Below are 14,317 nucleotides of genomic sequence, written 5' to 3' on the forward strand. Positions count from 1 at the left end.
AAAGCTGGACCATAAGAAAGGCTGAGCGTCAAAGAATTGAAGCCTTTGAACTATGGTGCTGGAGAAGACTCCTGCGAGTTCCTTGGACTGCAAGGCGATCAAACCGGTCAGTCCTAGAGGAGATCAACCCTGACTGCTCTTTAGAAGGCCAGATCCTGAAGCTAAAACTCAAAATACTTTGGCCACCTAATGAGAAGGAAGGACTCATTGGAGAAGAGCCTAATGCTGGGAAAGATTGAGGGCAATAGAAGAAGGGGACGACAGAGAATGAGGTGGCTGGATGGAGTCATTGAAGCAGTAGGCGTGAGCTTAAATGGACTCCAGAAGATGGTAGAGGACAGGAAGGCCTGGAGGAACATTGTCCATAGGGTCGCGATGGGTCGGACACGACTTCGCAACTAACAACAACAACAAGAAGGGTTTGCCTTTTAAGAGGTGTTTCATTACCTGCTGGATCATATAATATAAATTCCCAAGGTCAACATGGTTAACAGCTTTCAGTCATGGATTCCTTGGCTGCTGCTGTTGTTAGAAGCAAGTCCATCACAGTTTCTACATTCTGTGACATACAGCCATACCATACTGTATCTACATCTGTGTATGTTGTATATTGTGTAATTGGTTGAAGTCTCAGTTGATTGATTGAAACCTTGATTGACTGTAATATATATCCTGCTGTCATCAGCCTCCATGGTAAACATTTTTAAACATCCATGGTTGACATAAAAATACTCAATAAGAATTAACAGCCTAAGCAAAGCTGAAGAGTTTAGCCTTCCCTGACCTGAATGTTTGTGGGCTTCAATTTCAGTTTCATGTGCGAAATTTGAGGGATTAAAATCCACACATCTGAAGAATTTTGGACAATGTCCCAAGGGAGCCTTTTTCTGATTTTCTCTATTGTGTTGAATCTGTGTTAAGGAATTGTTTTAGACTTTTCTTCTGACTGCTGATACGTGAGCTTGATTTGCACATTGTAGATACTTCCCTATCACATGTTTTCACCGACTTTTATATGGCTTGGCTTAGGTCAGGGGTCTTTAAACTTGGCCCTTTTATGACTTGTGGACTTCAACTCCCAGAATTCATCAGCTAGCGTGCCTGGCTGAGGAATTCTGGGAGTTGAAGTCCTCAAGTCATAAAAGGGCCAAGTTTGAAGACCCCTGGTTTAGATAAAGTGGGCTGATCCCTTTTTATGTGAACCAGTGCCATTTCAATCTTTTGCACAGGGATTTTAAACAGTGTCATTCAGACCCCTTAGATAATTTTTTATATCCTCTCTATTACTGTCTTATATTAAAAATAATAACAGTATACACAGGTAGTCCTTGACTTACAGTTGCTCAACAACCATTTGAAGTTATGAAAGGGCCCCCAAAGCTAATTCTGAGCTGTTTCAAAGTTATGATGGCCACAGACACACACACACACACACACACACAGACACACCTCAGACTCACATTTTGAGTGCTTGGCAACTGACTTCTCTGTATGATCATTTGCAGTATCCCACAGTCATGTGGTCACAATTAGCTTTTTGTGACATTTACTTCTGATTTCTGGCCAAAAAAAACCTATTGGGCAAAATTGATTTGCTTAATGACCACTGCAAAATAATGTCAACAAATTATTCCAGTTATGCTCATAAGTTGAGGTTTACCCATAAAATGAAGCATTCATACATTATTATGTTAGCAGACTATCACATGCACTGGGATTCCTCTTCATTTGTTGTAGTAGATTTAGTTGCTCAAGAACGCATTATACTGATACAGGTGGTCCTCAACTTACAACAATTTATTTAGTGACCGTTTGAAGTTACAACAGACCTGGAAAAAGTGACTTATGACCATTTTTCGCACTTAAGACCATTGCAGCATCCCCATGGTTACATGATCAAAATTCGGATGCTTGGAAACTGGTTCATATTTATGACGTTTGCAATGTTCCAGGGTCCATGATCCCCTTTTGCGACCTTCTGACAAGCAAAGATAATGGGGAAACCAGATTCACTTAATAACCATGTTGCTAACGTAACACCTGCAGTGATTCACTTAACAGCTGTGGCAAGAAAGGTCATAAAATGGAGCAAAAATCACTTAAGAGCTGTTTCACCACAGAAATTTTGGGCTCAGTTGTGGTCGTTAAGTCAGTGATTATCTACACATATTTTCTACCGCCATCTCCATAATTCTAATGATTGCAAACTGAAGAATCTGAACTTTTTTCAAGAAGAGGTTGTGTAGAAATTGTACGAAATCTTTTTTTTATTCACCCCAGTGTCCCTGATAAAAGATAGAAATTAAGCGGAAGATTAAACTTTTGTGTCTGAGATGATGTTACTGGTTTGTTGTGGCAATATCATCCTTTCTGCAGGTGATAGGAATTAGAATATTAAATATTCTATGATATGACAGATTAGATAGATGAGAGAGAGAGAGAGAGACAGACAGACAGACAGACAGACAGACAGACAGATACAAACATAACTATATGTTTTGCCAATAGATATAGATGCTTTAGTTGGAGGTGAAGTTGGAGGTGTAGAATTTGGAAAGTTACCATTTGGTGCCTGTGAGGATCCTATTAGGTAAGAAGTTTTTTTTAATTATTATTATTTCAGAAGTCTTTTTAACAGAGCTGTTGCTTATGCAACTAACATTGTGTAACATGTAATAAGGGGTTTGATAAATCTCTGAATATGTAATTGCTATCTATGTGTTAAAGTTACCAGATCTATTTCTTCTATAAACTCACTGTTAGAGAACGCAATACAACAGTGCTATTATGGCAATGAATAGGCGTGCGTACATTCTCTTTAAAATTATTCAGTGAGTGATAGGAAAATATTGGGTTTCATGGATATATTTTAATAAATAGACATTGGTATTTGTAAAATAAAGTTTGGATTTCCATAGGCAGTTTAAAAACCGAATTATATAGCAGCCATTTGCTTATCTTTGCTACCACCAATGAGAACATGTCTTTTTTTTGCAGTTCAGTCACTCTAGTGATGGACAGTCTTTTGGTACTAAAGACCATCCTTAATAATTAGGGGGCTTGATAGGTGAGTGCAGCTATGTCACACATAATGCAGGGATTTTGGTTCCCCCCCTCCCCTCCTCAAGTTTGGGAGAGTTTTCTCTCTCATTTTCTTCCAAGTGATGCTAAGCGTGGTTTAGGCCTACATATAATCCTTTCCCAAAGTGATGCAAAATCTCACCATCAATTTCAGGCCATTTTTTTTTATCACTGAATAGTTTTGGTCTTGAGAAAACCTCTCCTGCACTATTAAGAGTTAGTTACCTCATTAGTAACTTCCTGTTTCTGCAACTTAAGTTTGGATCTACGCTAATACCTTTTGTGTTATAATTTCAAAACTACTTGCAAAAAGTAATGCTTCTCCTTCCAGTGAACTCCATTTAGCAGCTATATGGCCCCATTTAACAGAAGGCATAATTGTGGACAATGATGTTTATTCGTAAGTACATACTTTTCTGTTTGATTAGATTTTATAGTTCAGAATTCCAGAACTCTATTTTAATCAGACTTCTCCATTTCCCTCAGGATAAATATAATTAAAATTGTATTTAAATTTTTGATTCTATATAACGAGGCTTGCTTATAGAACAGGGGTGTCAAACCTTCAACGTCACGTGACATGTCATGATGTATCGTGACTTTTTTTTCCATTGCCAGCAGTGGGGTGGGCACGTTTTCGGCATGATGCATACGGCCCACGGGCCGGCAGTTTGACACCCCTGCTATAGAATGAACATTATAGCAACCTTTGTAATAATATTAAGGCTGACTTTGCTAATGTGAATGTATATCTGTTTAATAAGAGATGCTATTGAATCCATTCATTCTGGTTAAACTGCACTACGCAGTAACGGTTTTCTTACGTGGATATTGGGTTTTTTTCTGTGTGTGTGTGTGAAAGAATCTAATGGAAACAAAAGCAGGAAGCAGTGATCAGTGGTGATGTAACACCTGCATAAAAACCTTGGTTAAAAGAAAACTTGCTGTACTTCAAGCAGTCTATTCTTGAATGACTTATACCAACCCCAAAAGTTCTTCCCAATATTTAGGAATTGTTTTTTTCTTTTAGGAAAAGTTTGGCAGATGCAGAATTAAGTGGTGGCTGCTTTTCAAGTAATTGTTCTAAGAATTGAGCTAGAATCACAAGAAAAATAGCGTAGAGTGTGAGCTTTCCTATTCCCTGGAATTAGGGAATGATTTCCAGGTGAGGCATCCCCTGGAAAGTAAAATCTAGTAAAAGTTGCTACCCTAGAAGAAATTGAAACAGGAGTGAAGACCCAAGGAGCTGCTGGGAACGGAGGTTTGGGTCCTTTTATTTACCATCCTGAGGGCCTCAAAAATCCACTACGCACATTGAGACTAATATGCTAATTTGAATAATTAACATGGGGAAATTTTTCAGAAAATGCTCTAATTCAAAATTGTCTAGACAAGCCCTTGCGCTTTTGAGATTGTAAAAATAATCGCGTTAGTCAAAAATGGCAGAGGGGGCCTACCTAAAAGATGAGGTTTGTTTTATTTTGTCAGAATAAACGCAGTGTTTGGGTGAAACAAAGTAAACCTTTTTTTAATTTTTATTTAAAGAGACCTGGATCCTGCTCAAGCACCTCAGTGGTCTGTGAGAGTCAGAAAAGCTGATAATCCACAGTGCTTATTGAGTAAGTATTCCGGAGATTTATTCCGTCCACTGCCCTTTTTTCTTTTAAATTACTGGTATACAACGGTTCATTTAGTGAATGCTGGAAGTTACAACAGCACTGGAAAAAGTGACTTAGTGACCATTGTTTACTTTTACAACCGTTGCAGCATCCCTGTGGTCATGTGATCAAAATTCAGACACTTACAGCTGGCTCATATTTATGACAGTGGCAGTGTCCTGAGGTCATGTGATTACCTTCTGCAACCTTCTGACAAGCCAAGTCAGTGGGGAAGCAAGATTCATTTAACAACCGGGTTACTAACTAGCTGCAGTGATTCACTTAACTGTGGCAAGAAAGGTTGTAACGTGGTCAAAACTCACTTGACAATTGTCTCACTTAGCAATGGACAGTTTGGATTCAATTGTCGTAAGTCGAGGACTACCTGTATTACAGCAAGATGTGACGCTGATATAGCATTATATGATACTGAAAAGTTCATGTATGTTTTGTGGTAAAGAACACAGTAAGAGCAATCTTTTATTTCTGTGTCTTAAGAGTTAAAATATGATTCTATTTCAGAAAAAAATAGCACTGGAATGTTTTGAATGTAAAATTTGGATTTTTTTAAAAAAACAATTTTATGGCTTCATTTGCCATACTTAAATATTTATAAGTGGGTTTCAACTTCTGTGATAGCAATAAATTATATTAATTCTTAATGGCACATGTCTGTTCTAGAAAGCTCCCTAAACTTCAAAGAAGGCAATTTGTATCTTAATATTTAAATATTTAAATCTAAGTGAACCTGAACATACAACATAGCACACTCAGTTGATTATTTACCCAACATTGGCCAATTATATATTTTCCAATTAAAATGTGGGATTTGTGTTGACAGAGAAGACAAATAACTTGTATTTAGATTTATATAGTTAGCTATTCATAGTTAATTTTGAAATCCTAATTTTATTTATCGTAATGGTATTGGCACATTGTTTTTATGCTAGCATCTTAAATCCTAGTTACTCTTATAATATGAAATTTAAAGCCCTCCCAGTAGAATAGACCAATAGTTTAATTTTAGTACTAAATGTAAATTGCCAATTATAGGTCTGATAAAAGGGAATACTTTTTCTACTAAATCCCAATATTGTTCATATGGAGTATGCCTTTGTGGAAAACAGTAAAGTATCTGCATGACTAATTTCTCTTGCAGGTGATTTTGTTACTGAATTTTTCAAATTATGTCGTCGTAAAGAATCAACTGATGAGATACTTGGAAGATCAGCATTTGAAGAAGACGGGAAAGGTAAAATTCATAGTTTTTCCTGAAACTATCAAAGATTGAGACAGTTGGATTTGTGAAATCATTTAAGTAGTATTTAATAAAACAAAGAGTAACAGTTTATGTGAGCTATTGGATAAGAAACATGCCAGTTCTTTTTTTTTTAAAAAAAAATCCTTTTGCACAGTATATATGGTCCTGACTTAGCAACCACTCATTTTATGACTTGAACTTATGATGACACTGAATGAGCAATACATAAAACTGGTCCTTATACTAAAGTCAGTTAGTGTCCTGATGCCTGGCTTGGAGCTATAATGTTGCAGTATTCAGTAGTCATGTGATTGCAGTTTGTGACTTTTGCCAGCTTCCTACAAGCAGAGTCAATGGAGAAGCCGGCAGGAAATCATTAATGGCGACCATATGACATTTTTGTTTAACGGCCTGCAGAGATTCACTTAGTGATGGAAATTGTGGTCTCGGTTACCATTGTTAAGAGAGGACTACCTATCATTTTGTTTGTATCTGCCCTCTTTCCATATTTAATTTTTTTACTTATTTTTAAGCTTTACTGCCAAGTAGCTTTGATCATTTTAATGTCATCTCTCTGGCCTCACTTGCACACTTGGCAGTTGTTTCCAGTTCTTTTTAAGAGGAGTGTAACTTAATTCTGAATTAAGTAGCAAAGGGCATTTTAGATTTAATAAACCAACTTTGTAGCTTTGTACTTTTTTGCTTGCTTGCTTGCTTGCTTGCTTGCTTGCTTGCTTAAAATGATCTATTAAGGCAAGAAAGAGAAAGATACTAAGGAAATTAGATTACAAGTTAATACTTTGGATCACTGATTTATTTATTTATTTGTCAAACATATTTTGTAGATGCTGATATAAGCCATGCTTTGTCCAAGCTCACAGAACCAGCACCAGTCCCAATCCATAAATTGTCAGTGACAAATATGGTTCATACTGCAAAGAAAAAGATTCGTAAGCACAGAGGCATAGATGAATCTCCTTTAAATAATGAAGTCCTGAATACTGTTCTCATGGTAAGTTACATTTTCTGATGAGTTATAAATTGTCTGAGCCAAGAATGGTTTGGGTGACTCATTAGAATAACAAACCTGACCTTTCTCTGGAGATAGATATCTAGCTGTCGCACATTCAGAATGGACTGCTGCTAAATGTCTGGCATTGTCACGAAAAAGCATTTAGAAGGCTCAGTTGAAAAAAAAAACAATGAGGTTGCTGTCAGGCATTCAGCTTTTGAGATCAGATTGATGCTCTATTAATCACATTGGCTGATAAACAAAATGTGTTGTTGATAGCTTCATAGCAGAAGAAATAATGATTTGGGTGTTTGGTAGCCATGTTTCAGGGCAGTGTAATAGTAACATCTAACGCATGTGAAATAAATAAAAAATGGAAAACTGAGGCTACGTGTTTTTTCTTTTCAGTATTTATTCCCTGATGCTGTTGACAAATCAGCAGATGGATCTGAAGCTAGAACTAATACTTCACCAGGAAGCATTCCACCCCCAGATAGTGAAGACTCTGTAAGTTCCAATGCATATGTGAAAAACGTGCCAGATTTTAATTACTTTTATTCAAATGAAAAGCAAATTTCACAGGCTTGATTAGGATGACTTTTCATAATGCTTTGTTTAAAGAAAACAACTGGATACATTAAAACTAAATTCTACAATTTAGAATACAATTTACAATTCTGTGGATGAATTCAATATTGTTTCACAGATTCTTTTCATTTGTCCTTATACGTAGAATCTCTACATCCAGTTCAAATCTGCTCCTTCAGACAGTCTGACATACAAACTGGCTCTTTGTCTTTGTATGATCAACTTTTATCACGGCGGAGTCAAAGGGGTTGCACATCTCTGGCAGGAATTTGTCTTGGAAATGCGCTATAGATGGGAGAACAACTTCTTCATCCCAGGGTGAGTATTTGGCCTATTAAGTTATTACTAATAGTAAACCAATAGTTTTCTACACTCCTCAGAGTTAGGTTGAAGAGAGTGAAATATTACTGCCATCTCAAAAGTTATTTGCAGCCAATGTCTTTTATTTAACATAAAAAGGAGAAAAAGGTTGATACATTTATATCATCTGTGTAGATTGCTCAGAAGGAGATTCTAAGCAGCCCATAATGAATAGCTTTGTTGAGAGAGATTTGGTTGATAAATTATGAAATATCCGAGCCTTCTTGTTTGCAAAGTTATGTTCAGAAGATTGTTAGGCTGTGACACAAAGGTCTTAATTTAAGTTGTTGACAGGTTATACAGGTGGTCCTTGACTTACAACTATTCATTTAATGACCAAAGTTACAATGGCACTGAAAAAAGTGACATGACTTATTTTTCACATGACCATTGCAGCATCTCCATGGAATTTCAGACACTTGGCAACTGGCTCGTGTTTATGACGATTGCAGTGTCCTGGGGTCATGTGATCACCTTTTTCAAACTTCTCACAAGCAAAGTCAGTGGGGAAGCCAGATTCACTATTAACAGCTGCAGTGATTCACTTTAACAACTGTGGCAAGAAAAGTCATAAAATGGGGCAAAATTCACTTAATAACTGTCTCACTTAGCAACAGAAATTTCGGGCTTAGTTGCGGTGATAAGCATTATCTGCACATATTTTCTACTACCATCTCCATAATGCTAATGATTGTAATCTGAACTTTTTTCAAGAAGGTCATAAAATGGGGCAAAGTCCACTTAACAATTGTCTTGCTTACCAGTGAAAATTTGGGGCTCAGTTTTGGTCAAAAGTTGAGGACAACCCGTGTATGCTTTTTGTGAAAGTGGCAGCATCTCTACGTCTTGCAGTTCAGTTCTTTTTCTATTGGTGTAGTAATATAAATGTAATTAATGTTTAGGTTAACCAACAGTGCACCTGATCTGAGATGTTGTTTATTGCATCAGAAACTACAGGTAAATCTTACAAATCTGCATGCTTTCTTTTTTTATGTATTAATCTTTGTTTGAAAAATTGTGATCAGTTACTGTTTAATTGTATCCAGTAAGCCACCAAGAGTTGTATAGATTGGGGGCAGCCTGTAAATTTGGGATAAGGATTTATATGAAGAACTGTGCTGTCTTTTGCAATAACAAATTTTTAATTCAGGCTCCCTTCTGGATTCTCTTCTCTGACATATGTGAATAAAACATGGCTGTTGTGAAAATACTCATTGCTAACGTTAAGCGATAGATTTTCAGTGTGCTCGATGGAAGTTTGATTGCTTTCCAGATGTTAAATTGTTGCATCGAAAGAAAGAAAGCAAGAGATGAGGGGAAAAAGATGATTAATTTGGAAAAACAAAAAGACACGGTGGAGCGAGACTTTCCGAAAGAGAGCGATAAAGAAAAAGGAGAAGTGGGGAAATCTTGGGAATCTTGGAGTGACAGTGAAGAAGAGTTTTTTGAATGCCTGAGTGACACCGAGGAGCTTAAAGGAAATGGACAAGAAGGCGGAAAGAAAGGAATTGCAAAGGAAAGCAGTAAAGAGACGTTAGCATTGAAGCCAGAGGGCCGTCTGCATCCGTATGGCAATATGAAATTGCTTCATCCTGGACAACCTCTCTATGTGCCGGTAACCCAGGTGAGTGGGTAACATTTACAGGTAGTCCTCGACTTAACAACAGTTCATTTAGTGACTTCGAAGTTACAGTAGCACTGAAATAAGTGACTTATGACCGTTTTTCACATTTACGACTGTTGGAACATCCCCATGATCAAAATTTGGACACTTGGCCATATTTATGACAGTTGCAGTGTCTCAGGGTCACGTGATCACCTTTTGTGTCCTTCGCACAAATAAAAGTCCACGGGGAAGCCAGATTCACTTAACAACCGTGTTAATAACTTCACAGCTGCAGCGATTCACTTAGCAACTGTGGCAAGAAAGGTGGTAAAATGGGGCAAAATTCACTTACTGTCTGACTCGGCAACAGACATTTTGAACTCCATTGTGGTCATAAGTTGAGGACTATCTGTACAAATATTTCTGCTTCTCTGGTATCCTAGTTCAGTTCCATTTCAGAGGAAGAAAAAAAGGGGCTCCAAGGATTTGTTAGACACAAACAATATTAAAATAAATAATAATAATTTTATTTATATACCGCCCTTCTCCCGAAGGACTCAGGGCGGTGAACAGGGCAAGTATATAAAAATACAAAAATACAAAAGTTAAAAAGGAGTTAAATACAATGCCCAATCTAAAACAGTAAATACATATATTAAAAAACAACAATAAAATCCCAAACCCATCCCCCCATCAGGCCAGGCCAGCTTGTTCGAATAAGTGCGTCTTCAGATCGCGTCGGAAGGAGCGAAGGTCGGGCGCCATCCAGAGCTCGACCGGCAACCGATTCCATAAATCTGGGGCGCCCAGAGAAGGCCCTCCCCCTGGGGGCCACCAGATGACATTTTCTGACCGGTGGCACCCTGAGGAGGCACTCTGTGGGAACGTACAGGGTGGAGGGAAGTTGATGCTGGCAGCAGGTGATCCCTGAGGTACTCTGGACCCATGCCATGTAGGGCCTTGAACACCATTACCAGTACCTTGAATCTCACTCGGAAGACAACTGGGACCCAATGTAGCTCACGGAGCAGAGGTGTAACATGGGAGTATCGGGAAACTCCCAACAACTCTCGCGGCTGCATTCTGTACCAGTTGGAGCCTCCGAGTAGTCTTCAAGGGCACTTGATTTTCTCACAGATGTAATTTTCTCTTGGTTTTTAAAAATTCTGTTCAATATGTTTACCATTCAGACTCAGCATGGGAGATGAGCTGTACAGATACAGTTGCAGCAACTGTATTACGGTGCTTTTTCCTTTAAACAAAGTTTTTAAAGGAAAGGGAAACACAAAGCAAGACAATGTCAACAGCAAAGTTATAATAGCTCAACTTAACAACCACAATTGAGTCCAAAATTTCTGCTGCTAAGCAAGACAGTTGCTAACATGAGTTTTGCTTCATTTTGCCAGAGTAGTTAAGTGAATCACTGCAATTGTTAAGTGAATAGGTCATTAAACAAATCTGGCTTCCCTCATTGACTTTGCTTGTCTGAAGCGAGTTGAGAAGGTTACCAATGGGGATCACATGAGCCCGTGACATTGCAGCCATCATAACTGCATGCCAGTTGCCCAATTTTTGATCATGTGACCAGGGGATGTTGCCCATGGTCATAAGTGTGAAAACTGGTCGTAAGTCCTTTTTTTTTCCCCAGCGCCATTGTAACTGAATGGTCACTAAACAAATGGTTGAAAGTTGAGGAACACCTGTATGGGCGTTTCATCTATATATAAAAATCTCAAGCTATCACATTTGTGGAATGTACAACAATGGAAGCTAGTTTTATTTTTATTTCTTTAGAAGCTAGCCATAGGATAACCAGTTAATGCTTTTTCCCTCCCTCTCGGCCTAGCACTACGTGCAATTCTTGCCTTTCCTCGAAGTCACAAAGCTGTCTTAATCCAAGCTGATCTCTCACCTTCCTTTGTCTTCTCCTATTTCCTGTTATGCAAAAACCAGCAATCTGTTCAATGACCGAATTGTATCTGCATTCAGAAAGTATCTGGTTTTGGACGGACTGACCTGGCTTTGGAATAAAGAGGTTGAATAACAGGTTCTAAGCAGGTGGAAGCCACATTCAGTTGTTTTTGTTCATTGCTTTTTCCCCCCTAACGAGCTAATGAGTGTAACGAGTTTCTTTCTCTCTCTCCCCGTTCAGGAACCAGCTCCTATGACAGAAGATCTGTTAGAAGAGCAGTCTGAAGTACTGGCCAAGCTGGGAACATCAGCAGAAGGAGCTCATCTTCGAGCTCGCATGCAAAGTGCTTGCTTGTTCTCAGATATGGAATCTTTCAAAGTAGGTACAGATTGCCAGGGTCGTCACGAAATCAATACAGGTAGTCCTCAATTTATGACCACAATTGAGACTGACACCTCTGTTGCTAGGCGAGACAGTTATCAAGTGAGTTTTGCCCCATTTTACCATCTTTCTTTGCCGCAGTTGTTAAGTGAATTACCGCAGTGGTTAGATTAGTAACATGGTTGTTAAGTGAATCTGGCTTCCCCATTGATTGCTTCTCAGAAGGTCACAAAAGGTGATTACGTTCCTCCAGGACACTGCAACCTTTGTAAATATGATGCGTTTGCCAAGTATCCAAATCTTGATCAGGTGACCATGGGGATGCTGCAGCAGTCATCAGCGTGAAAAAAATCACTTTTTATTTATTTATTTATTTTTGTAGTGCCATTTTAACTTTAAACAGTGGTTGATGGCTTATAAGTTGAGGACTACCTGTGCAGTTACATAAACATCTCGTACAACATACATAGCAGGATATTTCCTCTTTTCTATCATTTTTTTTTCCATTTTACTCATTAGTCTTTGTTCCATTGCCATCGGCATGCTGTAAATGAGAAATGTTTACAGAGAAATGTAGGTTTTCTAGCATGTTTGTTACTTGGCTTTTTTGTTCAGGAAAATGTATTCGTTGCCAGTTGTCTGTATTAATATTAGTCAACATTCTCCCCCTCACCCTTTTTTTGATAAGCTTACTCATCCAAATTATGCTTATTTGGATCAAAAAATATGTTTACGGATTGGTTGGCTGTCTTTTCTGTGAGTTAAGTATAGTTTAATTGAACTTGAAGGAAGCAGAAGCTAAATGCCCAGTATCGATGTTAAATCTTACAACAGCTGTCTAATATATTTTAATACTTACTTGTAGTCTACATTCTTTGGCACAGTATAGAAAATTAGAAACACTTGAGAAACTAGATCATAAAATACATACCATTGCAATCAACAATCCCTCGTTTTGTTTCAAAAATATACAGAAGTAGAAGCTGGATCCTACCCTAGACTCCCATGTTACAACCATGTAGATCCAATTTGGGGGAAAAGGACCCTCTTGATTTATTTTAAAGAACAAAATGGTGATAAAACGTTTTTGTATTTATATCCATGACATCCGTGGTGTCCTTCCAGTTTGGAATGAATTGGAATGTTCCCTCAGTTCCAGCCTACCAAATCAATGGTGAAGGAATCGGGGAATTGGCAGTTCATCAACATCTGTAAGGCTACAGGTTGCCCTCCCTCCCGTGATACAACCTAAGGTACTTTTCCGGGAGGCAACTGGATTTTCTTGTTTTTTCTTTGAAGACATTTTGCTATCTGTACATCCCACGGTATAGAAAATAGTTGAGCTTTTAAAGAACTCCCAGTTTCTGAAATAACCTTACTTTTAAATACATTACCAGTGATCAGAATCGTCTTTGTATTGAAAAGTTGGGCTCATTTGAAAAAAAAAAATCTAACCCAGATCTGATTTGTATGTGTCATATAACCATTTGCAAATTTATAAGCAATAGTCACATCTAGGATCATGTTAAGACAAGTTGAAAATTACAATGTTAGGAAGGTAGGCTTTCATTTTGAATGTTGTGCGCTCAGGTTTTAAAAAGATGAAAGTGCTCTTATTTTTCAAAAAAAGAATTGTCTGGCAGATCCATATCAGGTGTGACCAACTTGCAGCTCTGGACAGCTACTAATATGGCCCCACAAGATGATTAAAATAAAGGAAGTTTGATATTTATGTACATTAACTTTATTATGTATCTTATATGCGGCCCAGGACAATTTGTCTTCATTCACGTTTGGATAACCATGGCCTACATAGAAATAAGCATGTTCTCTCCTCCCCCCCCCCCCCTTTGTTCCTCTTAGGCTGCCAACCCTGGTTGTTGTCTAGAAGATTTTGTGAGATGGTATTCGCCCCGGGATTACATTGAAGAGGAAACTGTGGATGAAAAGGGGGGTGTAGTAATCAAGGGTGAGCTGAGCGCCCGAATGAAGATTCCAAGTAATATGTGGGTTGAAGCATGGGAAACAGCAAAATCTGTTCCAGCAAGGAGGCAGAGGCGCCTTTTTGATGACACCCGTGAGGCAGAGAAGGTAAAAAAGATGCTTAGCGGAGTTCCCGAGACATTTCCATTTTAATTCTAGAAGATCTGAAAGCTTCCATGGTGCCCATCCTAGTATAGACTGGGGAAAGTCCATTAGAGGCACTTTCATTTATTAGCTTAGCTTATTTTTGTTGTACTGTATTTGTATGGAATTTCTGTAGTGTTGCTCACAATGGTAACCAACTAGGCAGGTCACTTTTAAAGTAAGACCGGATAATGCACGTTACATTTGGAGATATAATCGTCAAAATTGGCAACCACTTTGAATGTGGAAACATGTAAACAAATTATTCACAAGAACATGAAGCAACGGAGTGACTTTCAGTTACTTTTGAACTTAAGCCCGTTTTCCTTTT

General features: G+C 38.1%; 1 protein-coding gene across 2 annotated transcripts in view; it reads left to right on the plus strand.

The window, feature by feature from the left end:
- The window catches only part of RAB3GAP1 (RAB3 GTPase activating protein catalytic subunit 1), a 33,362-nt gene that overhangs the window by 12,008 nt on the left and 7,037 nt on the right, over positions 1–14,317 (plus strand). For both annotated transcript variants that reach the window (XR_014493039.1, XM_083367397.1), the window contains exons 9-19: positions 2,509–2,590; positions 3,413–3,481; positions 4,627–4,700; positions 5,899–5,991; positions 6,846–7,012; positions 7,421–7,519; positions 7,746–7,918; positions 8,863–8,917; positions 9,234–9,584; positions 11,719–11,856; positions 13,723–13,950. Coding sequence is in view for 1 of the 2 variants with exons in the window: in XM_083367397.1 (XP_083223523.1) it covers positions 2,509–2,590; positions 3,413–3,481; positions 4,627–4,700; positions 5,899–5,991; positions 6,846–7,012; positions 7,421–7,519; positions 7,746–7,918; positions 8,863–8,917; positions 9,234–9,584; positions 11,719–11,856; positions 13,723–13,950 (1,529 nt within the window). In the remaining variant the exon portion in view is untranslated. The remainder of the gene's footprint in view (positions 1–2,508; positions 2,591–3,412; positions 3,482–4,626; positions 4,701–5,898; positions 5,992–6,845; positions 7,013–7,420; positions 7,520–7,745; positions 7,919–8,862; positions 8,918–9,233; positions 9,585–11,718; positions 11,857–13,722; positions 13,951–14,317) is intronic.

The sequence above is a fragment of the Vipera ursinii genome (assembly GCF_947247035.1).
Source record: "Vipera ursinii genome assembly, chromosome: 1".
NCBI lineage: Eukaryota > Metazoa > Chordata > Lepidosauria > Squamata > Viperidae > Vipera > Vipera ursinii.